General features: G+C 42.8%; 1 protein-coding gene and 1 long non-coding RNA gene across 6 annotated transcripts in view; one reads left to right on the top strand and one right to left on the bottom strand.

Annotated features, from left to right (window-relative positions):
* The window catches only part of LOC140912673 (uncharacterized), a 70,761-nt gene extending 50,651 nt beyond the window's left edge, over nt 1-20,110 (bottom strand). For 2 of the 4 annotated variants that reach the window (XR_012159346.1, XR_012159348.1), the window contains exons 1-4: nt 17,348-17,701; nt 14,079-14,127; nt 12,214-12,289; nt 284-328 (exon numbers count right to left, since the gene is read on the bottom strand). This is a non-coding gene — a long non-coding RNA (uncharacterized LOC140912673). Of the gene's footprint in view, nt 1-283; nt 329-12,213; nt 12,290-14,078; nt 14,128-17,347; nt 17,702-18,977 lie in introns of those variants that run through there. The other 2 variants (XR_012159349.2, XR_012159347.1) reach the window with 2 other exon arrangements.
* SPRY2 (sprouty RTK signaling antagonist 2) lies at nt 19,191-26,272 on the top strand. Of its 2 annotated transcripts, none has more exons than XM_073347473.2 (2): nt 19,191-20,511; nt 24,499-26,272. In XM_073347473.2, exon 2 carries the CDS (start codon nt 24,550-24,552, stop codon nt 25,489-25,491), a length of 942 nt encoding a protein of 313 aa, XP_073203574.1. In that variant the 5' UTR covers nt 19,191-20,511; nt 24,499-24,549; the 3' UTR covers nt 25,492-26,272. The 2 variants fall into 2 exon arrangements, with proteins under 2 accessions (XP_073203574.1, XP_073203585.1); XM_073347484.2 differs by lacking the exon at nt 19,191-20,511 and adding an exon at nt 21,868-22,599.
* Nucleotides 26,273-26,596: the final 324 nt, after the last annotated feature.

Here is a 26,596-nt window from a genome sequence, read left to right as displayed (position 1 = left end):
TTGGGATCTCCCACCTCTCAGGCAGGTGCCTTAACCACTAGACTACTGAGTCATTCTCACAGACACACACACTCTGTCTGGCTCAAAGACTGTTCTGCTGTGAATAAATACTTAATACTCATTAGGCCAGAGAGATAATGACAATGACTCTATAGCCTGGTGGTTAGGACACCCACATGGGAAATGAGAGACCTAGGAGCCAGTCCCCCTGCTCCAATGATTCTTTCATTATATAGCCACAATGGAACAGCTAATTTTTACTAGAACAAAAAGAAGCACTTACTTGATTGGGACTGTGAGCTCTCACCATAGTTTCTAATGGTGCTACCTAGAATACAAAAGCATGAAAAGTGGTGAATGGTAATGCCATAAAGTGAAAGTATTAAAAACTATCGAACACCCAGTACCAACTGGGGACAGGTAGAAGTGCCAGGGTCGGGAATCATGGGGGCAAACTTCCCCTGAGACCATGGACGGCGGGTAGCATAGGCAGAGGAAGGCTGTGCCTCCTCAAACAGCCTGATATAGCTCCTCCCACACTCCATCCCAAGTGCCTCTCCTGCCTGCTTCCAGTTCCCTTCCCATTCTTCTGTGACCAAGAGGCTGGGACAGGCAGGCAGGCTGGGGCCAGTGCGCACAAGGCCCAGGGCTGGGGGTGCTGGAAGTAGGGCTATGCCATGTTGCCTGTCTGTCCACCAGGCACTGGGACTATGTCACCCGCCCAGAACTCCGGGGGTGGGGACCCTCTGGGCTGGAAATGGGGGCACTTCGGCCACACCATCCGCCTGACACACTGGGGCTGGGGGTGCTCCGGCCATGCTGCCTGTCTGGCACTCCGGGGCTGGGGGTGCTCCAGCCATGCCACCCGCCCACCCAGCAAGAGGGCTGGCGGCCACAGGGGGTATATGTTCCGGGCTCCGGTAGGGGAGGAGGGGCGGGGCCTCAGGCAGAGTGGGAGGGACGGAGGGAGTGAGTAGCCTCCCACAACTGCGTGTTCACCTGCCGCCCATGCCTGAGACCCTGGAGCAGCCAGAAATCCGCCACAAGGTAACTGGTCATTTATCCTAGAGTATCCTCATTTATCCTAGAGTAACCCTAGCACACATCTCTAGGCCCCGGAGGGTGAGAAAACCTGGATTTGTGCTGGAAATGGCCCACCTTGATTATCATACACATTTTAAAGAGAGTGGTCACTTTGGATGGGCTATTACCAGCAGGAGAGTGAGTTTGTGTGGGGGGGGGCGGAGCGGAGGGTGAGAAAATCTGGATTTGTGCTGGAAATGGCCCAACTTGATGATCACTTTAGATAAGCTATTACCAGCAGGAGAGTGGGGTGGGAGGAGGTATTGTTTCATGGTCTCTGCGTATATATAATGTCTTCTGCAGTTTCCACAGTATGCATCTGATGAAGTGAGCTGTAGCTCACGAAAGCTCATGCTCAAATAAATTGGTTAGTCTCTAAGGTGCCACAAGTACTCCTTTTCTTTTTGCGAATACAGACTAACACGGCTGTTACTCTGAAAACTAAAATTACATAAGGCTTGTTGTGTACCGTATCTATACATCTCTGAGAGCAAGGTTTGTTGGTTACCTGCTGCTTTACAGCCAGCAGAGGGAGCACAAACCATTGGTTTTTGTGGGCTCCAAAACCAAAGTAGCTGTTTTTCTTTTCTGTATTAGTTTTTCAACACCAGCCTGGCAAATTTTAGAAACCTTAAACTTTACACCTTATGTGCGACAAATGCATTTCTACCATTCAGGAGTAAAACAGCTATTTGCAAAATTCCTCTTTTTAAAAAATTACTTTTACTACATGCCTTACTGCTCCAAATTCAAATAGACAGTACCCTACAGATCCCAATTTTTTACAAAAGCAAGAGATAATACATCCAGTACAATGGTGGCTAGATTCTAGCCCCTAAAACACACATTAGTATCATCCCCATTAGTAGACCACATCCTCAGTGAGAGCAGCCACTATGCTAAAAAGGCACTCTGTCTTCCAAAGGACTTATTTATACTCATACACCCATCCAACACACCTGTGATCAATAACTAAAAAGGGGATTTTATCTGTGAAGAAGGGTGTTGTGAGGATTAACTAGCTAATGAGCCAAATCCTCTTGTCGTTACTTGGGCGAAACATCCATCAATTTTGAGCCTAACGTTTGTGAAGCTTTTGCCGACAAAAAAATGCTAAGTAAAATTATTTGTCTGACAACAAGGAGGGTTTGGCCCCAAACCCCAGTTATTCACTTACACCAAAAAAAGGGAGGGCGGGGAATATGTTACGCAGATCTCTCCTAAACACAAGACAATCCATACACAGGAGCCTCTTCAGATGTAGTCTGTCAAGGCCAGATCTCACATGACTCACTGACACACCTCACAGAATTTGACACAACTAATTCAACATGCCTTTAAGGAGACACCACCTGTAGAAGGCAACAGCAGCATGCAACACCTGAAGGGATCAGACCCTAAATAAAGATCCAAAAGGAAAATCCAGCAGTCAGAGCCATCATGTGGATTTGTGACTCCCACTCCCTCTGCCCCTCATGGGAGTCTGGACCCATAAAATTTACAGGATCAGCTTTTCAGAAGGTCAGGCCTGAGATCTACTTGCATTGTTGAACCTTTTTTTCATGCCCAGTTACTGCAATTGCATATGTACAGGTGGCATCTGTGCATGCGAACAGAGATTGTAAGCACATGGGCCAAAGCAGGAGTGCAGACAGATATTCAAATATACACACACCTCAGGCCTCAATTTATATGAAAATCTGCTCCAGCGTATATAGCAAGGCTTTTTTTTTAACCTTTTTTAACATATGGGGTGAAATCTTGGCCCCAATTAAGTCAGTGGGAGTTTTGTCATTGACTTCAAGAGAGCCAGGATTTCAACTGTTCTGGCCATATGCTCTTGAACCTGAAGATATATCTGGGATAATGCTAGGGTGCAAGTTTTACTCATAACTTAACTGAGAGCCTAACTGCTCCCAGGTTTAGGTCCCAATCCTGCAAACATGCACAAACATAACTTTACACATGTGAGTAATCCCAAGGCATTACTTTTGTGTGTTCATTTCTGTAGGGCTCTGGCTCCAGTTTGGAGCTAGGAGACACCTTCATTGAGTGTCTTGTATGTTGATTTGTTGAACAGAGAGAGTGAAGAGAGAAAATCTGGAAACTCCTGAGAAACAGAAGTTGAAATCCTTTACTTTTCTTCTTCCTGAAATTACCAGAAAGACTGACGGGGTTGTGGGAGGGACCTGTGGGGAGGTTGAAAGAATACTCCAAAGCCATCTCCACTGTGCGTAGGTCATTATGAGAGCCTGCAGGTTAGATATATGTAGCTATAAATCAATCATTGTCTTTTGTCAGAAGTTATTTTTGAAGTATATTTTCTCTTATAACACATATATAGTTCAAATACTTGGAAGAGATTTTATACCAATTTAGCTCACAGTGTTTTATGCTAAGACTTTTTTTTCTTTTTTCTGTAATTTTCCCTCCCCTTAGGCCACATTCAGCCCTGTGACATCACTGGAGTTACGCATTGGGGTGAAATCCTGACGCCAATGGCAAAAGTCACACTGACTTCAATGGTGCCAGGATTTCACCCCAGGTGTTGGAGGAGAAGAGTTAAGAGTAGCAGCAAGGCTGAGGCAAAGGTGAGAAGTCGGATGGGAACTCCTTATCTCTCTTGCCTCAGCCTTACTGTCCCTCTCCCTTCTCCTCCAGCATCTGATGTTACTCATCCTCCCCTTGCTTTCACTGTTTTCAGACAGCAAGGATCCAGCTTTAGCCTACAACCCCTGCTCATACAGTCAGCCCCCGCATAACCCACATGTCTGCAGTACATCAAGTAGGTGCTTCCTGAATCCTATTAAAGATGCTCCAGGAATGTGCTCAGAACAGGAACCTGCAAGGGAAGGAACAGTATGGGCAGGGTTTGCCAGAACAGTGTCTCCTCCAAGCTTTGAGAGATGCCAGCAGTGGTTTCTATTCTTCCCCAACAATGCTCCCAGATGGTGGCTTTTCTTTTGCCCCCCTCTCCTCTCCAAGGGCTGAGAAGGGATTCAGTTATGGTGGCACATTTTAAGTCTCCCCTATCTCTCTTGTAACGGGCTTTTCAAACACTCTGATGGGTGGCAATCTAGTGGTGTCCAGACAGTGCTGTCAGACTGCTTTGCAAAGGCAGAAGCAGCAGCCTTGCCAATACTGATGCATTTTCAAAACTATGCCGCAGTCACATGAGCTGAGTGAAAGAGACACCCAAAAGCATGTGACTCATTAGCATTGGCAGAGTTCTAAAGTATTATCAGTTTGACAGTAAAATATTGCCATACATATAATTCAGGTACATTCTCAACCATTGTTGGATGGTATAACGTTACATTGCTATAGGTAATTTGTGACTATAACAAGCAGAAACAGGATATGGGAAATGTGGCCATAATATATTACATTTCCAGCGAATACATGGGCATTATTTGGACACTACGCTGGCAGATCCAAATTATGTATTGCACAATGCTATTTTATTTTAATATGTATCATTTATCATACAGATTTTGGGCCAAATTCTCTCTCAGTATAGCTCCTGTGAATTCCACAGCAATTTATACCAACTGGGAACCTGCCCCTTTACATAACAGTTCCAATAACAACAACATCTAAAGGGGAAGAATGGATTAGTGATGTTACTTGGACAGCAGTGGAAAAAAGAAGAAGTGTAAAGCAACAACTCATGAATGCTAAAGACATAAAGAGACAAGCAAGTCACAAAAAGAATACAGAGCTCTAGACAGAGAGGTAAAAGGAGTGCCAGAAAAGATAAAAGGGCATTTATTGATAGAAAATGTCAAGAGGCTGAAGATGTTAGCCAAAGAGATAACCTTATGATCTTGTATAAGACAATCAAATAGCTAACAGGAAACTTTAGCAATACTGAAAAAGAAAAGGAGTACTTGTGGCACCTTAGAGACTAACCAATTTATTTGAGCATAAGCTTTCGTGAGCTACAGCTCACTTCATCGGATGCATCAGTGCTTATGCTCAAATAAATTGGTTAGTCTCTAAGGTGCCACAAGTACTCCTTTTCTTTTTGCGAATACAGACTAACACGGCTGTTACTCTGAAACCTTTAGCAATACTGGAGGTCCTATTAAAGATGCCAATAGAAAGATTCTTAGTACAGAAGAAGAACAAAGGAAAAGATGAGCAGAACATTTTCATGATATTTTAAATAGAACAATACCAACTGAACAACGAAATATGTGATGCAGACCTATCACTAAAGCGTGATATTAATTTAGGATTTATTGCAATGGAAGAAGTTAGACAAGTCACCAGTAAACTTAAAACTGGGAAAGCAGCTGGAAAGGACAACATTACTGGAATGATGCTTAAAGCAAGTGACAAAACAGCTCTCCAGAATATGGAAGAAAGAAAAGAACTCAATCCAGTGGAAGAGAGGCCTTATGGCAATATTGCCAAAGCTGCCTTATCAACTCTAATAACTGGAGGGGAATCACATTATTGTCAGTGCCTGAGATAATCATGTGCATCATCATCTTGGAACATATCAAGAAACAAACAGACCTTCAACTTGAGAGAAACTAGCAGGTTTTAGATCAATGAGATCGTGTGCAGACCATGTCATGGTTCTCAGAGATATCACAGAACCAAGTGTGAAGTGGCAAGCACTTCTTCTGATACATTTTATAGATTTCCAGAAAGCTTTTGACAGCATAAACTGAGACAATTTTTGGAAAATCATGACACGCTATGGAATACCAGCAAAAATCATTAAAATAATCAAGGATGTATATGGGAATTCTGAATGTGCACTCAGAGATGACGACACATTGGCCAATGGTTGGCAATGACAACTGGAATAAGGCGACAGTGTATTATATCCCCTCTGTTATTTGCAAATGGCCATTGACTACATCATGAGGAAAGTAACCACAGAAGGGAAAAAAGGGATTTTATGGAGAAAAGCACAATTGGGTGACCTTGTTTTTGCTGATATTTTTCTGCTTAGTTCAACACATTGCTTAAAGAAAGAAAAGACCCAGCTTTTGGTAGATACAGCAAAACGAGTTGGTTTGTTCATCCACAAGGGTAAGACAAAATATATGGCTAACAACATCCCCAAATTTCAGAGTAACAGCTGTGTTAGTCTGTATTTGCAAAAAGAAAAGGAGTACTTATGGCACCTTAGCGACTAACCAATTTATCTGAGCATAAGCTTTTGTGAGCTACAGCTCACTTCATCGGATGCATACTGATGCAGCCGATGAAGTGAGCTGTAGCCCACGAAAGCTTTTGCTCAAATAAATTGGTTAGTCGCTAAGGTGCCACAAGTACTCCTTTTCTTTTTGCAAACATCCCCAAAGTAACTATTAGAGTGGATGAAAGAAGAAGTGAACCATTTTACCTATCTATGGAATGAGATGTGCAATGATGGTGACACCATGCTAGATATCAAGCAATGACTATTAAAAGCAGCAAACAACTTTCATAAACTTGAAAAGATTTGGAAAAATAGCATGGCAGGCGCCCTAGTTCCCTCTAAGCTGCACAGCCACACAGCCGCACAGCACCCTAATAAGCTCCACGCAGGCACTCAGGGCTGCGGCAGGAAGAGATGCCTTTCCCGCAACCCTGGACCTGCCACGGCCAGGGGAGAGGCAACCCTCCCCCAACTCCATCCCAGCCCTGGACCTGCCTAATATGGACATATTAGACACACTTTAAGGATACCACATACATGACTTCCACAGCAAATGATAATATGGACACCACCTGGAAAGAGAAAAAGAGGGTAACCTAGAGAAACAATCCACAGAACGGAGAAAGGCGGCAAATCTATCAACTTGACACTCAAGCCTGAACAGAGCAGCAGAAGACCAAAATAAATGGTGAAAACTGGTGGGCACCCAATGCACCTCTAGGTGTGGGAGGAAAAAAGAAAGAATAAAGAATAATTACACCACTGAAGATGTGCCAAGAGCTTTACAGACAGTAAGAAGACAAGGTCTCCATCTCAAAGAACTTACAAGATAAAGGCCTGATACTGCAACAGCATCTCCTACGAGAGACTGAGCACCCTTAGTTCCTCTTAGATTCAATGAGTTACTTTCGGGGAGCCACAGGAAAACATTGCAAGTTCCAGCTTTAAAGCCTACAAACTATTCTCAACTAAACAAATCCAATATGCTTTTTAAATAAATTCTTAAAAATCCACTGTGTAATGGCCATTCAGAACAGGCAAATGGTAGACAAAATGTCATTAGCAGAGATATATAGGCACCAATACCATAAGTAGAGGGTGAACAATGACCATGTTTCAAAGATATCACTGATACAGAAATCACATGCTCAGCCTGATACACCCACGCAGAGCTGCCAAAACAAACACAGCACTGTCGTGGTGTAAACCGTGCTGCTTATATAGCACACAGAGATAAATCTGCTTTCCCCAGCTCTCTTTCCAGGACAACTGTCTCTTTTTGTACCTAACCAAATTGTGTTGTTCTTTACATTTTGTAAACAGATGACTAATGTGAAAAAACAAGAACAAAAATCCAGTGCTATGTGAATGCGAAGGTATTCAAAATCTGGGATTTTAATTAGCCATTTAATGCTAACCTGAGACCAACAAGCTATTTTCTCCTCTTCTTAATTCTGCTTTTACTGAGCCCAGAACTCCAGAGAAGTTTGTTGTTCTGCACAACCTAATCTCTGCTTTTACCATCAACTTTTTTTTTTAAATGGTCACATTTCCATCTTTGCTGTAAAGCTTTAAGCACAGCACATGGACATTGCAGAGGGTTTCAAAAGCACATTTGAACTCAGCCTTTTGTTTCCTGAGTATATCACCAATTCTGAGGAGCTAAATGTATTAGCAGACCTGAGTTGGGCACTACTCTGTGGTAATATTAAGAACTCTCAAATTGTAATAGATTTAGATTTTAGCAAGTTAGTATATAGTAAATGTCTCGTGCTGTGGCAGAGAATTAAAGCTCTGAGACTGAAATCAATGTGGGTGGGCCCGTACTGGCGCTCTATGCAGACGTAAATGTTTGCCTTTGTGGATCCAATTGCAGGATCAGGGCCTAAGACTATAAGGTCCTCTCAATGGGGACCTGTAATTTTTTAACTGTCTGAATAGCCCCCTACACATCAGTGGCACTGTACATATATTAAAATATTAAGTACAGCGTGTATATATATAGTATTAAGTACATTGTAGGCCTGTACACCTTCAGACATGCCTATGCCACATACATGATTTGGGTTCCTAAAAGAACAGTCCAGCCAAGCTCAATTAATCTGTGAGGACTCCAACATATGAAGACTTTTCTACAGTTCCCCTTGCAAACTACTTGGATCGCTTCCCTAGCTGTGTGGAAGACAGGAGGCAAATTGTGGTAGACATTGTGGCAAAGGCACAAGCTATTGAAGTGAGAAGATAAAAAGTCAAAGCCCAAAGTTGGCTAGGGTATAACACTGAAAAGAGGAGAAGTGTTTAACTGCTAAATCACCTAAACTGCTTTGCCAAACTTTGACATGCTTGATTTCCTGTGCTTAAATAATTTTTGACTTAAAAAAAAAAGTGAAGAAAAATAACCAGCTGTTCCTTGTATAGTCCAGGAAACAAGTTTGATTTATTGCTTCAAGGTTATTTTTGAAGGGGCTGCTTGTGGCAGCCAGAGTGCCGGAGAAGTCACTGAGGCCTGTCCACTTGAAGGGCTCAAACTGTTTCCTGAACAGCCCTTTTTCACTCGTCACCTCCGACAGCTATTATTGACAACGTGTGACTGGGGCCTTGGAGTATTTTAAAACAGCAGGGGTTCTGGCCAAACAATCAGCCTGTCAATTACCTTTTCCCCTGTTGTGAAAAGGGGGCCCAGGACAATGCAACTTCTCAGCAGGGGGTTGTGCTGCTCCAAGTACGTGACCCACTCTGCACAGTGCAGCATTCAAAACCAAATAAATGCTGGTGCCTGCCCTTTTCTCTGCTTGGATGAGAATTACTGGAAGGTGTAGGTGTCTACATGGAAAGGTTTATATATTCTGCTGAGGCAGAACTGACTGCAAATTATCATCTCTCTGTGTTCCTCTTTTTTATGTTAGGTGGAAAAAAACATCCTTCCTCCTCCTGCCCAAGTAGCCCTGACCACAGGGGAACGCCCAGGCTGCTCTACCTATATTGTGTCTTTAAAAACTTCCTGTGTGCCTTGATCACTTGCTGAGAGGACTGTCCATCATACAGCCGCTTTGTCTGGCAGTCACTTCCATTTGAATTTGACTGACTGAGGAAGCCAGAGTTATTTGTAATGAACAACAAGGCTTTTCATTCATAATTTCAGTAGTGGGACAGGGTGCTAATGACTGAGCTTGAATAACTAGGGAATGTGGTATTCAAGGCAGGAAGAAGCCCAACTGGCTGCCAAATGAGAGGAAGGGGGAGATGTAGGTGAAAGTGCTGGTTTGAGAAGGCAAACAATAAAATTAGGATCACATATGTATACAAATCAGGTTCTTAAAAGATAAGACAAGCAAAAAGATAGACACGGGAAAGACAGCTGGGGAAAGTCAAACTTTGTATTTCATCTAGCACCAAATCAAATGCCAGATTAAGAACATAAGAACAGCTTTACTGGGTCAGACAAAAGATCCATCTAGCCCAGTATCCGGTCTTCCGAAAGTGGCCAATGTCAGGTAACCCAAAGGGAATGAACAGAACAGATAATCATCAAGTGATCCATTCCTTGTCATCCATTCCAGGCTTCTGGTAAACAGAGGCTAGAGACACCATCCCTGCCCATCCTGGGTAATAGCCGCCATTGATGGACCTATCCTCCATGAATTTATCTTGTGCTTTTTTAAACCCTGTTATAGTCTTGACCTTCAGAACATCCTCTGGCAAGGAGTTCCAAAGGTTGACTGTGCGTTGTGCGAAAAAAATACTTCCTTTTGTTTGTTTTAAACCTGATGTCCATTAATTTCATTTGGTGACCTCTAGTTCATGTGTTATGAGGAGTAAATAACACTCCCTTATTTACTTTCTCCACACCAGTCATGATTTTATAGACCTCAGTCATATTCCCCCATTAGTCATCTCTTTTCCAAGGTGAAAAGTCCCAGTCTTATTAATCTCTCCTCATATGGCAGCCGTTCCATACCCTTAATCATTTTTGTTGCCCTTTTCCGAACCTCTTCCAATTCCAATAGATCTTTTTCGAGATAGGGCAACAACATCTGCACACAGTATTCAATGTTTCAAGATGTGGGCATACCATGGACTTATATAGAGGCAATATATTTTCTGTCTTATTATCTATCCCTTTCTTAATGATTCTTAACATTGTGTCTGCTTTTTTGACTGCCACTGCACTTTGAGTGGATGTTTTCAGAGAACTATCCCCAATGATTCCAAGATCTCTTTCTTGAATGGTAACAGCTAATTTAGACCCCATCATTTTATATGTGTAGCTGGGATTATGTTTTTCCAATGTGCATTACTTTGCATTTATCAACACTGAATTTCATCTGCCATTTTGTTGCCCAGTCACCCAGTTTTGTGAGATCCTTTTGTAGCTCTCTGCAGTCTGCTTGATTCATAAAGTGTCTGCAAAGGAAGTGATCTTTTCTTTTATTCTCTTATTTTAGTGAGCTGGCAATGGAAGAAAAGACTTTCACTTTTATGTTACATTTTGCTGTTTTATACAACCTGTTTTTGAAGTTAGTCTGAATGATGATTCAGTCTTTTCTGCTTATGTCTTTTCAGCCTTTATAAAAGATCAGAACACAGATGCACTAAAATCGTGGCTCTCTATTTTTGCAGTCTATGGCCCACAACATATGTTTTACACACTGGTTTTTAGATACATATATGTTCTCTAACTAGATAAGAGTTTGATCTAAAGTCCACTGACGTATAACAACAACACCCTTTCTATTGACTTCACTAGGCTATGGATCAGGCCCTAATTGAAATTGAGTTAGGTGCTCAAAAACCTATTATAGAACCATACTTTTATTTCCCAATGAAAAATAATTTTCTTTCTGAAAATATAACAGCTTATATCTTAGCCATATTCTAACTGCCACATCTAATTTAAATGAGAATACATTAAAAGCACTTGCATTAGTTTTACTTATACTATCTGAAATGATATTGACAGGACATTACAAACTTAAAAATAAAAATCACACTCCTATCTGACAGGTTTCAGAGTAACAGCCGTGTTAGTCTGTATTCGCAAAAAGAAAAGGAGGACTTGTGGCACCTTAGAGACTAACCAATTTATTAGAGCATAAGCTTTCGTGAGCTACAGCTCACTTCTTCAGATGCATATCGTGGAAACTGCAGCAGGCTTTATATATACACAGAGAATATGAAACAATACCTATTCCCACCCCACTGTCCTGCTGGTAATAGCTTATCTAAAGTGATTTCCATTGTCTAGTTTTAGTAAAATCCAGCCACGATTGTCTAGTTTTAGTAAAATCCAGCCACGATTGTCTAGTTTTAGTAAAATCCAGCCACGATTGTCTAGTTTTAGTAAAATCCAGCCACGATTGTCTAGTTTTAGTAAAATCCAGCCACGTGTCTAGGATTTATGCAGGAAATAGCCCAGCTTAATTGTCATGCACATTGTGTAAAGAGTTATCACTTTGGATGGGCTATCACCAGCAGGAGAGTGAATTTGTGTGGGGGGGTGGAGGGTGAGAAAACCTGGATTTGTGCTGGAAATCACTTTAGATAAGCTATTACCAGCAGGACAGTGGGGTGGGAATAGGTATTGTTTCATGGTCTCTGTGTATATATAAAGCCTGCTGCAGTTTCCACGATATGCATCTGAAGAAGTGAGCTGTAGCTCACGAAAGCTTATGCTCTAATAAATTGGTTAGTCTCTAAGGTGCCACAAGTCCTCCTTTTCTTTTTACTCCTATCTGAAAACATTTACCTCCCAAGAAATGGGATAGGGGTATTTTCTTCCAGTTACAGAGTTTGTTTACTTCATGCACTTGGCAGCATTTTGTTTACTATAAGATTCATTGTTCCCCTTATATTTAGTTAGTCAGGCCAAAATCCTGTAAGCTGACCTGTGCAGTTGGACTCCTGCACCTCCATAGAGCCCCATTTACTTCACTGGGGCTAGACAAGGCTATAGAGAGGGGTCCACTTACCCAAAACAGCTTCTGGAATCAGGATCTCAGTCAATTTCCACCATCTGTCTCTATAAGACCTTCAAAAGCAACAACGCTGATTAAAAAAATGGGAAAATGTGATTCTTAAACTACAAATAATGGCAGAAAGAACCAAAGCTAGATGCAATACCTGAAACAGCTTTTAAACATTTCAAGTTTACAGTGGCCTATTAAGCCAGTGGTGGGAGTGGATCTTCCTACACAGATAACCTTGTTTAGATAATCAAGTGTCTTGCCTGCTTCTCTCTTTAAGTAAGGTAAGTATAATTAGTTGACTGTTCCTATCTCTTTTAAAGTGGGTTTTTGTCTATTCAGCCCTGATCTTGCAATCACATCTGCGCAGACAGACCATTCAGCCCACATGGAGTCCCAATGACTTCAGTGGGGCTACCTATATGAGCACAAGAGTCCACCTGTGTGGATCTGACTGTAGGATAATACTAATAATAATTGACAAAAACCATTATTACAATTACTTTAATAGGAGCAACACATTTATGACAAAAAATAAAGACAGTGTTGGGAGAGGAAGCATTCTTGATGTTTCTTAGGACTTAGAATTCATTCCTCATTAACAAAGGTCCCCTTCTGCATGCTGTCTATGCCAACTCTGCTACGAGGAGTTTTTACAAGCCACTTAGACAAAGGGTAAAAATATTTCACATATGAAAAAACAGCTCCCGGACCCTGATAAAAAGATGAGAATATTTAACAATTGCTTAATATGCTTCTCTTGGTTTGCAGGAAAATGACAAGTGGAACGATGTTTTAACCTAGCCCAGATAGCATCTTACTAATTTGCCTGCTACATGCCTCAAACTGCCAAAATTCCAATGACCTTCCTTCGCAGTCCAGCCTCTTGGGCTGTCTCTTTTTCCCTAAAATGTTCCACAATTTCTACCACCTTTCTCCACTGTCTCCCGCTAGAGACCTCAGTAGGCTCAGCCTAAGAGTAAACCAGAAGCATTTGCATGCTGAAAAAAAATGTTTGGGGAAACATTTGTCAAAACTAGTCTTTACTCACAAATGTGTTAACTGATTCAAAGTCACTCACAATCAATTGATTCAAGGTAAAACTCTAGTGTAGCTGAGCCTAGTCAGGTCATCTAACCCTGCTCAAAGCAGGGCAGGACAACACAGCAGTTAAAATGCTTTTCTATACCCTCACTCACACTCCAACTACCAGCAGCAGCAAATGAAAATTTAAGGGAAAAAAGGCTACAGCAAGGTTTCCCAAGTTGTGGTATGAAAGGCTGATGTTCCATCCATTCACTTCACAGCAATTTCCCACTTTTGAGGAATATGCTGTTAACCTCTATAGGAAAAGAAAACTGAGTCATGAAATGTATTATTTAAGAGAAAGAGGAAAAGCGTATAACAGTTCTAGTAACTCTGTGATCTTATTAATATAAATATAATCAAATAATTCTAGTGCTCCTGTTTTATTAGAACAGTTCCTATGCACATAATTGTGGTGAATCTTTCCACACGCTCACCCCTCCCTTTTCTTTAGAACAATTTTAGGATCTGGAGAAAAAAAAATTTGAACAGATATATATTTGATATTCAACTAGAAAATGTTCTTTTTGGTACATGTCCCTAGATATATTGGGCCAGATCCTCAAGTGATTTAGGATCATTCCTGTTATCTCACCAAAGACGACAGAAACTGTTGGACAGCTCTGAGTGATGATGGCCTGATCCTGAAGGGTATTAAGCACTACTAAAACCATTAGGTCACGTTGCAGGTAGCCACTCTGTTTCAGGACTTTATTCACTGATTTCAGTGGGAGCCACAGTCCATGCCTTGAGACTAGGTACAAAGTACAAAGCCAAAATATTACCTTTTTACTCCCCCACCTCGCCGGACTCCCAAAATTTCTTCCTCCCAACCTGTAATGAAAATCATACAACTGAGATGAAAGGTATTTGAATCAGGGACACAAACGACACACATAAAATCAAATCAGCTATTAGGCTGAGATTTTCAAAGCTGTATAATAGATGTAGGCAGATATCACCAACTCATTTCAATGAAAAATATGAGTATAAATACCCTAGACTGCTCTGAAAAAATCTCAATTTAATATTTTATCAATGGGAAGAGGACTTCAGACTAGCCACTCATATAAGCCAATTTTACTATAAATAGCTCCCTAATGTACATTAACTTTTTTCAAAGGCTCAAACATGAAAGACAAAATCAATTAAAGGTTTAGGATTCTATGGAATTACTAGGCAGTAACAGCTATGTGTAGACAATCACATTCACTACATGGTGTCCATAATCCATACCTTCACATTGCCACATTAACATAGATGCAGAAAATGCCCAGAGGAGGCACCAAACAACCTGATCTGCCATCCCCTTGTGATGAACAACCACCCACAAAGATATATTTTTGAAAAAGGGAAGTGCATTGCATATTTCTACTCTGCAGCCTGAACAATGGAAATCAAATAAAAGCATGTACGGTACATTTTCGATACTTAGGTGCAGCAGAAATCCTACCAGGACCTGACTGTCAGTCCTTACATGGGCAAATCTCTAACTGAGGTGACTGGAATTGCCAGTGTAACTAAACCATGGCCACATATATACATTTACTGCGGTCCTCAGCTGGGAATGAACCCAAGAGCAAGAGCACTGAAAACACAGGCTTCTGCTTGAATTAAAGTCAAACTCTTGTTGAAAGTAGCAGACTGTGCAGTCATCAGTTCAAGCCACTAGGGGAGACATAATTGCATATACTAACTCTAGGCCATTTCATTTCACAAAGGCTGCAGGATTATTTCTTTTGCTGACTATCTGGAAAGTGCCAGCATGCCAATAGTTAAAATGGAATTTACCAGTAAACTTTTATTGCCCTAATAGCCCCAGCAATTTTGGAGCAGTTGCATATTTTTCTTAATGGGACACCTTCCACTTTAAAATAGTTTGAACTCATTGCATAAAATTAATTCTAACGTAGTTTCGGTACTACATCTGCCTGAGTCATGCTGACAAATGTTGGAATTTTACAGTCACATTTTCCTATTTGTCAATTGTTTTTCTCAACCCGGTCGCTCTGTGAAAGTCACAACAAGGAAAACTGAGCATAGCTTTGATCCTCCAAGGCATGTTGTGAAGATGAACGTCTGCCTATATAGTGCACCAACCAGGACATGCAGGATTGGGGCCTCACTAGCTAACACCTACTGAACTCACTTACTTGCACTAAGTAGTATCTTTGGCCCCAATTTTTAAAGGTATTTAGTGCCTACTATGATTTTCAAAAGCACCTAGACACCTAACTCCCATGGAGTTCAATAGAATTACTCGCATGGGTAAGCGTTCATCAACATAAAGGTTGGATAATCTAGTTTGCGCCTGTAAAGATTTACACGTAAACCCATTCACATGCATAAGGCTAAACTTGTACATAAATCTTTGTAGGACTGATTCCTTAGGGCTGATCTACACTGGCAATTTACAGCGCTGCAACTTTCTCTCTCAGGGGGGCGTGAAAAAACACTCCCCAGAGCGCAGCAAGTTTCAGCGCTGTAAAGCCCCAGTGTAGACAGTGTACCTCGTGGAGGTGGTTTTTTTAAAGTGCTGGGAGAGCTCCCCCCACAGCGCTCTGCCGCGACCACACAAGCCACGTTAAAGCGCTGCCGTGACAGCAGCGCTTTAGCGTTACCAGTGTAGACTAGCCCTAAATTTGGAAATTCATCAGGATTAAGGCCTTGTTTACATTAGAAAATTAGGTCAGTATAACTATGTCACTCCACTGTATGCATCCGATGAAGTGGGCTGTAGCTCACGAAAGCTTATGCTGTAATAAATAAATTGGTTAGTTTCTAAGGTGCCACAAGTACTCCTTTTCTTTTTGCGAATACAGACTAACACGGCTGTTACTCTGAAAGCTGTAATAAATGTGTTAGTCTCTAAGGTGCCACAAGTACTCCTGTTCTTTCTACGGATACAGACAAACACGGCTGCTACTCTCAAATACTTCACTCAGGGGTGTATAAAATCCACACCCTTAAGCAGCAATATAAGTCCCTGTGGAAACAGCACCAGGTCAAGGGAAGAATTTTCCCGTCAACCTAGCTACTGCCTCTCAAGGAAGAGTATTTCCTATGGTGATAGGAGAATCCCTCCTTGTAGGTGCACGCTTGCAGGTGTGTCTACACTGAAGCACTACAGCTGCAGCATTGTAAGTGTTAACAAACTAACATATGGTCTTTTTAGCTTTTCTGTAAGACCTTGATCCTGAAAACACACATATGCTTACCTTTGGGAATATGACTAACCCCACTGATTTCCTATATTTCATTAGGACTATTCACATGTCAAATAAATGTACATTTGCAGGACTAGAGTCTAACATGTCTACCATACTGCTGGCTGCTATAAAAATAATAGTATTGTGAACACTCTTACACTACACAGCTTGTCAATTCAAAAAAAAAAAGACCTAAAAGACCTTAGCCATCTCTAATATCTGTATTTTTTAAAACCTCTCTAATTTGGGGGTGAGGGTTGTATTTGGCAAGAACTGATTTTATTTTATTTTTTGTACCTTGCCAACTGAACTGCAATTGACATGGTCCTTTCTGTTTGCCTCCTAATGGTTGATCTGAAGTAGATGTGGACCTGAACGAAACAGCCAAATCTGAATTCCTTAACTTTCACAGCCAAAGCAGGCTCCCTGAGCCCAATTATACCCGTTCCCAAGTGGGGAAATGCAGCACCAACCCTAAACTGATCCGAGTGTACACACTGCAGGCCAGGCCCAGCTGTAACCCGCAGGCAATTCAGGCAGGAGAACTGTCCAGCCTCACTTCCACTGTAAATCATGGAAACGCTGATTTTCCAGGCCAGAGACGTCTTTCAAAGACCTGATCTGAAAAGGCCTACGGTAAAGCCCCGGGGAGCGTCGGGCGGGTGAGCTAGACCCCAGGGACTCTCCTGCGGGCAGCCCCTGAACAATTCCTCCCCCGGGGAGCGCAAAGGCAGCAAAAGAGAAAAGGTGAGCGGGGAAACTTGCAGCGGCAGAGGCGGGGCGAGGTGGGGCTTCGCGGGCAGCCACTGAGCGCCGCCGTGTGCGTGGAAAGGCGGGGCTCTTACCTGCTCAGCCTGGGATTGACTGGCAAGGTGCCCGCCGTGCGGCTTGTTCACTGGCGGCGGCGGCGGCTCCCGGTTAGCGTTACACAACGGCGGGCAAGCGCACGCGTTCCTCTGCCCGCCCTCCCCGCCCTGTGGGCTCTGCGCTTCCCCGCACCGCCTCTCGCAACAGCTGCACGCCGTGCCCGGCAAGACCGGGCAAGCGGGCCGCCCTTCCGGCCGATGCGAACCCCGCCGAGCGCTTGTTTTTGTGGGGAAAGCCCTGGCGGTTCCTCCCCAGACAGCTCCCAGCGTCTCTCCCACGGCACACGGACCGACTCTGGGCTCCCTCTAGTGGGGACCCGGCGTGCAGCCGCCTTTCATTCATCAGGAGGGCTCAATGGAGCCCAGCCTTGCAAAGCTGCAGCTCCCTGGCTTTTTGTTCTCGGGCAGGGCGGTCATTCACAGATCCGTCCGCTTGACTCGCGTCACTGAACTTACACGAAAGTGGAGAAAAACGCTGGCTGCAGCTAATTCGCTCTAGCCCAAGATCTCCACACCACCACCCTGCGCAGACATCTCGGAAACAACACCAGTCTATTTAAACAGGCAGTGCAATGGTCCGAGAGTCTAGTGAGCTTTGTTAGTCTCTAAGGTGCCACAAGTCCTCCTTTTCTTTTTGCGGATACAGACTAACAGGGCTGCTCTACTCTGGAACTAGAGAGTCTAGTGAGCATTCAAAGGAAGATATTAGGTTAACTATAGACCTGCCTTATTAATAAGCTGTGGTTAATTTTCTTGTTGGTGTATAGATAGATCTCGCTATAGAAAGAGAATAGGTGAGGGTGTAAGACCCCATCCACTTTATTTTCATGAGGTACACATGATCATCTAATTCACAAAGCTACACTTGGTATAGGTAAAAGAGGATGTGCAGGCAGACCAGATAGAGGTCGTACAAGACTTTTCCCTATACGAATGCTCATGTAAATAAAAAAATGTCCTGCTGACTTTTATTTCTTATAGATAACCCTTACAAAATAGGTTCTGCATACACGTGTGAATATAGATAGGGTTGTTTGTGTGTGTGTGTGGGGGGGGTGTACCTATCTATGTTTTGGCATAAAATACACAACAAGGAAGGAGGCAAATTTTGAAACCAATTATTTCACCTAGTGCCTGCCAATACAGAGAAGAGAGGATTGTGTCATTACTGTAACATACAATGTCCATAAACCAAACATCTGAGTTGTTTTCACACACTGTCCCACATGTTAACTGAACTTAAATAAAAAACACTACGTCTCCAGCGCTAGGTACTGGTGCTCTGGAAGTTGTACCGCGCTATAGCAGCTCCGACTCATTGTACCTTAAACCAGTGCTACTCAAAGTGGTGATCTGCAGACCGGTGCGGGTCCGCAAGCCATCGGCTGCCGGTCTGCGCAAACACTGGGGAAACAATTGCGGGTCCCCCACCTCAGGTAGCCTGTCACATGAATGACAGGCTATCCCCAGTCCTAGCACCGAGGCCGGAGTTTTCCTTCCCCCTTTCTTGTTGTTGTTGGTTTTCAGGACATATTACACCGCAGTGCATCATGCCGATCCCCTGGACAGAACAAACAAAAAAAAAAAACCACCCCAAAGTGCTACTCACTCCATTGTGTGGAGGAGAAGTATGTCCCGAGCAGATCGCTGGTGTCTGAGGTACACCGCGTTCCCCTTATTATCGCAGCCACTAATTTGGAGGAGGAGGAGGAGGAGGTGGCGTGGTTAGTACTAGAACATGGTGTATGATCGTGTTTACGCAGCAGCCCGTACCCAAAATAATACCCCCTCCTTCGGCCGAGAAGCGGTAGGCGACTGGATTAACTACAACGCAAAGGAAGGGGAGGGGGCGTTTTGAACTGCTCTTTCGCTCTACGGCAAAAACGCCGCCGGAAAGGTTTTATTTTCTTCTGCAACTCAACCTCCAGGGGCTTCAGTTCAATCCAGCGTAACCAGCCAGCTCGCCTGAGGGTCCCACGTAGCCTTTTGTTTCGTCTGCCCGAGTGTCTCGCACGTACGACGCGTTGTGCTACTTCGCGCGAAGGAGCCTCTGGCACAAATCGGTGGCCCGGCGGCCCGGGGAGGGAGCCGCCGCCGCCGCCGCGCCAGGCAGCACAGGGGTGGCGAGGCCGGGCCGAAGCAGCAGCGGGAAGAGCAGTTTTAACAGTCATCGGGCGGCGGCGGCGGCTCTAGTTGCAATTGCAGTGCAAGTCGTCTGCTTCCCCCTCGGGCTTGCTCGGTGCCGTTGCCCTTTTGAATGCCTCCTGCGGCTCAGAGTGCTGGCAGGGCGCTGGGAGTGTGAGTGAATGTAGCCCCGCAGAGCCAATGAGCTGGGACCGGATGCGATATATCCTCTGGGACAACAACTGCTCTGTTCCTCCTCAGATCCACATGACGCCATTTACTGCTGCTTTTGCAGAGAGATCACCCTACCTCCTCCGGAAAGGAAAAGAGAGAGAGGGAGCGCGAGCAGAAAAACGCCAAGCCCCTGCAGCTCAGATCTCAAATCTTCCTCCTCCTCCTCCAAACACACAACAACAGGCACCACCACAAATCCGCTGCGCTTCCAAAACACCCCCTGATTGCAAACCACAGCGCTGCCTGCAACACTCACACGCTCACAGAGGGAGCGAGAAAGCTAACGAGAGAGGGGAGCTTGCAGCTTCTCAGCAGAACGGCTACACTGCACAGGCTGCGTTTTTGCAGGAGCTCAGTGGAAGAAAAGCTTTGGGATTTTATTTTAGATCCACTGTATTGGGTTTGCTTTGGCTTCTCCCTCCCCTCCCGCCCCTTGATCATTTGCAACAACAAAAAAAGTGACTTGGTATTGGCGATTGAGGGGGCGGGGGGAGAGGAAATAGTGTATGAGTGATTTCTTTTTAGGAGCAAAGAAATACCCACCCGACCTGGAGACCTTGTCTAGAGGTTTATATTTATAATCGATCTGGGGACACTGAGGTCACTTTGCTCTGGATTTTTTTGAGATGATGGTGATGATGATTTGCAAGTTGGACTAAAGCTGAGTTTGGAAAAGATTTTTTTTTTTTTTTTTTTTTTTGCTGCTTTAGGCTGGATTTACTTGCAAACCGCAGGAAGAAGAAAACACGAGAGAGAGGGGGGGTTGGTGCTGTGCCGCGATCACGGTGAGAGCATTTTCCTTCTTTGCAAAACAAGCTTTTTTTTAATAGCCCAGTTTGTTCCGAGGAGCTCGTGGAAATGTAGGTGTAAGGTCGATCCCTTTTCAATCCGTGAACCTATCCCCCCACCCCAGGAGTTGGAAGTGGAATTTCAGCGAGATATTTTTCTTCCTTGGGGAAGTTCGGCGGGGAGAGGGGGGAGCATCGGATGGTTTCTAAGGGCTGTTTCGCGTGTTTCCCCTCAAAAAATGACTTTGCAGGGAGGGAGCCCCCCCCAGCTCCGCGCCATTGGGTGGTGGGGGGTGAGTTTAGAGGGCGGTAATCTGTACTCAGGTTTGAGCATTTGCAGGGAGCAATGTCTGCGAAATAGTGCAAGGACTTGAAGCAACTCGGGTGACTTCTTTGCATACTGTATTCTCCTACAGTCGCAGGAACATGCCCCTGCAGAGTAGAGACGAGGAGGTCCTGGTAGATCCTGTCTCAAAGCATTACATGGATTTTGGTTAGGATTTGGGGGGTTGTTCGTTTGTATCGCTTGGTCCCTGTACTTGGTGTCTTTAGCCACCTCCGTTTAAATGGAAGACTGACACTATTCTATAAGTGCATTGGGAGATTTGTGCAATTCGGAAGTGAGCTCACGCCTGCTATAAATATATTTTCCATGCGATAAAGTTAAATAGATCGTCGATATGACAGGGAGTAAATTCTTCCCCTGGTTTCATTATATGGTGTGTAGGACTGAAGCAGTTTGGGGGGAGGAGGGCACGGAAGGGCTTAATATTTGTGGTGGTGGCTTACTTTGCAACAGCTTCTGAAAGTTGCTGGTGTTTGCAGCAAGCTGTGTGTCAATTTGCCCCACCCCGATGTGAAGTCCCTTTTGCCCTAATCCATAGTCTGATCACACACTCAGCCCTTAATAGGGGTTTCAAAGCACTTTCAACGAAGAGGTGCTTGGTGTGTGTGCGATGGAGATGGGGTGGGGGTGTGCTGCAAAGGCTCCTGAGACAAAACAGAAATTCATGGGCAGAGAACTTTTTCCCCCTTAGGCTTCCCTTCTCCCAGCCAACACGACATGGGTTTTTCCACAGCACACAAGGAGCACTTTGCGTTTTAAACTTCCCCAAGCGTGCAGAGGATAAAACCCAGCCCCTTTTCCCAATCGCAGTTAGCAAGAGTTAGCAAATCATGACATTTCTGCTCAGCAAGTGAGTGGACTTCGGTTTTTGGAAGTGGTGAATCGCGTTATCTCAAAAAAAAAAAAAAAGGCAAATGTTTCTCTTGCTATGCTCTTATTCGGTAGGTGGAAAAAAGGGGGTGGGTGGGAAGGAGGGAAAGGGAAGCATTGAGATCAACCGAGATTAAAGAGGGGAGAGTCCTGTTTCCCTGAAAGAACTACAGGCAAACATACGTGCAAAAACAAGAGTGCTGTAGATCTGCATCTTGCCCTGATAACGGATCTTTCCAGAGCTCTCGGTGCAATAAAATGCAAGGGCTGTTTGTTATGCTACAAATTCAGTGGGTGTCACTTTGTATTTCCTAATCTGGGAATCTGGTTGAAATTTACACAAAATAGGTAAAATAGTAGCAGCACTGGCGAGGTTTCCTACAGCTGACTTCCTGGAATTGGAACTGTTGCTTAATGGTAGCCCTTGAAGGGGAAACCTGCACTTTACTAAACTACCTTGGAGGTGTTCTCTCAAATGAGACGTAATGCAGGAAGCTTTATATAACTCTGACTCCTCCAGCATCTCCTGGGGGTGGGGGGTGGATACACAATAGTTAAAAGGAAGCATGGGCTTGACTTTCCTGATAAGGCAACTTTAGAAGCCGCCTCCCTCCTCCACCCTAGAGGATGTCTCCTATTTATCTCCAGGTTGTCTGCATTTGTGAGGCTGCTTGTTTCATTTGCAATATCAGCCAGTCCTGAGAGAATTAAGGGATTGCTGCTCCCCACCTGCTGAGCACGGTGTTCTGGGCAAAGATGAAGCCTATAAAAGGAAAGGAAGAAAAGAGCAGTGTTTTCTTCTGCAGCTTTTACCTTGTTGTTTGAAGGGGTTCAGTTTCCAAGACGCTTGTCTTTCAAAGAACCTGTCGGTCAGTGTCAGTCATACTTTTAGTGTTAACAATACTGCAGAGGCAAAAACATCTCTCATTTGCTCTTTGAATTTAGTTTAAATCTAGAATTGAAAGAAGAGGGGTATGTGAATTTGCAAATTCCGCTCGAGGTGGGGAGAACCTTGATTTAACCTTGTTATCTTTAAATAGCTTCCAATAAGGACATGTCTGTTCTGGGCATTGGATTTAAACTTTTCTCTTGGCAAGGGTTTTAATTTGAAGTAGATATAAACAAGAATTAAAGATGTGTTTGCAAGATAGCTTTCACGTGCTGAGAATCATGATTTCTAACATGCATGCTGGGTAAAAGCCAAGATTTAACAATAATGAACACACTCAATATTTTTATTAAATTTCATCTTTTTCGAAAAGGACCAGCTTATAAAATAAAACAAAGAGAACTTATTTTGGCTTGAAAAGTAACCAGCGGGTAAGAAATTAAATGTTTTCCTTTGGCTTTAGAATAAAGACAGCATATGGAGATGTTCACTGTTGAAGTGTCTGTTTGGATATATTTTACAATACTGTGGTGTAGTATTATTTATTGATGGTAAGTGATGTATACAGAGTAACACTATGGTGCTCTTTCTAAGTATAGTTGAAGACATTGTGTGGCCCTTGCAAGAAGCAAGGGTTCAGATTTGTTTTTAAGTCAAAACAAATTCCTTTGGATGTTTATGTAGCTAATTTAATTTTGAATCTACTTTAGAAACCATTAAAGAATGACAGATTGGTAAATTCTGATCTACAGATTTGTTATCCATTGTACTAAGAATCAGTATATTATAAGTTTATGATGCTAGTCATACACTGATTTCCATTAACTTTATGGATGTTTTATTGGGTTTCCACTGAATTTCTTAAGGCAACTTCCATTCTTAATTACTTAGTGATGTATCCTCAATCAAATAGTCTTGGATGATAGTATTTAGATTGTATTCTGCATATTTCTGTTCCATAAATTGCTCTGTATTTTCTAGTCATGCCCAATATTTGAATTATAATCTATGGATAGTTTGAAATGTAAAAACAATTCTGCAGTGGTATTTAATAGGAAATAACTGATGTGAAGTACACAAGTATGACACACTTGACAATCTTAGAGACTTTTTTTTACTTCTGCAGTTGACGTTTTTGGTAGCACTAACTCACTGGCATCTAACCTCAAACATTTTATTGCTGTTTAGTGTTTTTCTTGGGACCATTGGTATTAAACTACAATTTCCTATTTACATCATGTTAAGTTTAATGTGTAAAGAGACTAGCCTACCAAAATATTACTCAGCTTTAAATAAAGTTGAAGAATTAAATAATGTCTGTCGTCAGCAGGTCACATTACACTTTCTAAAACATTTGTAGCTGTTCTTTGTGTAAAATGTATTTTTAGTAGTGTTATGTGAAAAGAAGAGTCATTTTAAGTAGCTATGTTAAAATCCACGGTCTAGCCAGAGGATGACTGGGAGGTCTCAGTATCAGGTTTTAAATACCTAGATTTCCTGGAATCACAAGTTCCAAGTCCTGCCAGGGTCAGCAAAACCCTCTCTCCTTGCATTATACATAAACTGAGTTCTGTGCCGTTTACTGGATGTGAATCATCTTTATGACGAGTTCTTAAAAACCTAAAACTTCTGTGTTCTGCATGGATGCAGAAAAAAAGTCCTTTAGTGCATTTAGTAAAAGTAAGAGTTTCTTTAGCAAAATCAGACAGGTGCAGAGTACTAACCAAGTCTGGTTTCTGCCCTCCACCTCTAATGTGGCTCCATTTTAATGGTGGTGTACTTATTTAATTAGTAAAATGCTCCAGGATCCTTCAGGAGGAAAGACAATTTGCAAATGTACAATGTGACACAATAGTGAATCTTCTCTTTGTTGCTACAGGAGTTCAGATGTGTTCTAAGCCTGCTGGAGTGACCACTCTTCAGGATACTGATGGAGACAAGAGCTCAGAATGGCAGTGGGTCCCAGTCTTTGCTACAGGTTCGGCATGACGGTGGGAGGCAGCAGGGAGACTCTGACCTGAGGGATGTTCTGACACAGCAGGTTCATGTGTTGTCACTGGACCAGATCAGGGCCATCCGAAATACAAATGAGTACACAGAGGGACCTACAGTGGCTCCACGACCAGGGGTTAAACCTGCCCCTCGTCCAGCTAGCCAGCACAAAAACGAAAGACCTCATGGCTTGCCTGAACATCGTCATCTTACCAGGGTCCAACATGCACAGGTACATTCTTCGTCCCGGGCACCCTTGTCCCGTTCCATCAGTACGGTCAGCACCGGTTCACGGAGCAGTACAAGGACAAGTACAAGCAGTAATTCATCTGAACAAAGACTTTTAGGATCATCTTCTGGGCCAGCGGCTGATGGGATAATCAGGGTGCAGCCCAAGTCTGAGTTCAAGTCAAGCGAGCTGAAGCCCCTGAGCAAAGAAGACTTGGGCATGCATGCCTATAGGTGTGAGGACTGTGGAAAATGTAAGTGTAAGGAGTGCACTTCTCCAAGGACCCTACCATCCTGTTGGATCTGTGACAAGCAGTGTCTTTGCTCAGCCCAGAATGTGGTTGATTATGGGACTTGTGTTTGCTGTGTGAAATGCCTCTTCTATCACTGCTCTAATGATGATGAGGACAACTGTGCTGACAACCCATGCTCTTGCAGTCAGTCACATTGCTGCACTAGATGGTCTGCCATGGGTGTTGTATCCCTCTTTTTGCCTTGCTTGTGGTGTTACTTACCAGCCAAGGGTTGCCTTAAATTGTGCCAGGGGTGTTATGACTGGGTAAACCGGCCCGGATGCCGCTGTAAACACTCAAACATAGTTTGTTGCAAAGTTCCCAGTATTCCCCCCAGGAACTTTGAAAAGCCAACATAGCATCACTAATCGGGAATACTAAAGTTTTAAGGATTCTTCTAACACGCATATGCAACCAACTAAACAGCTATAACCTTGGCACTGTTTTTAGAAGGGTTGGGGGTATACTTTGCTGTTTGCAGTGAACTGCTTTTCTGCATGTGTGCCATCTTAACTGATATGCTTGTTAGAACCTAGCTAATGGAGCTCAAATATGGGATGCAGTACTTTGGGACCCATATATTGCATAAGCTAAAGCAACACAGACACTCCTAGGTGACTCTATTGTTTGTGAATAGTACTTGCAAAATTTGTAAATTAGCAAATGACTCCTTTTTTTATTGTTTTCTGCCAGAGATAATGTGCTATATTTTTGTATATACGATAATATTTTCAACTGTGAAAAAAAAGTGATGTCATAGAACATGGCACAGTCACAAAATATTATACTAATATGTTGTACATTCGGAAGAATGTGAATCAATCAGTATGTTTTTAGATTGTATTTTTTGCCTGACGGAAACCCTCTATTACAAGACTTTGATTTCTCTTTGGACTTCATGTATATTGTACAGTTTCAGTAAAATTCAGCCTTTATTTTCTAATTTTTTTCAACATATTGTTTAGTGTAAAGAATATTTATTTGAAGTTTTATTATTTTATAAAAAAGAAATATTTATTTTAAGAGGCATCTTACAAATGTCACCCCTTCTTATGAGGACGTCATAGTTGCTGCAAATAAGGGGTGACAGATGCATATGTTCACTATAAAATAGAAAATATATTAACGTTTGAAATTAAACTGGGCTGCTTGTCATTTTTTTCCCCCTTATCTTTATTGCTCTGAATTGGAAAATCTGATTTGTGAGGTTTGTTTGTGCTTGTTTGTTTGTTTTTTTTAGAGGGAAAAATTCAAAGAAACGTGTTCACAAAGTGGCTAAAATAATGAATTGATTTAAGAACTTTAGGTTAATGAAAAGGCAAACTTCAAATGTTATTTCTTTAACTGAAAATAATGCATTTTTCTTACCCTTACAGAAATGGTATAAATGCTGTTTGCATAGCCTAAGACGAAAATGAACATAGGAAAATGCATGAACTCATTCCAGACTAGGAATAATCAACA

This window comes from Lepidochelys kempii, chromosome 1 (assembly GCF_965140285.1).
Source record: "Lepidochelys kempii isolate rLepKem1 chromosome 1, rLepKem1.hap1, whole genome shotgun sequence".
NCBI lineage: Eukaryota > Metazoa > Chordata > Testudines > Cheloniidae > Lepidochelys > Lepidochelys kempii.
This window is presented reverse-complemented; position numbering and strand designations above follow the sequence as displayed.

Bases quoted from the DNA above. Each gene is read 5' to 3' on its own strand.
- SPRY2 (XM_073347473.2), top strand. From the start codon at position 24,550: ATGGAGACAAGAGCTCAGAATGGCAGTGGGTCCCAGTCTTTGCTACAG.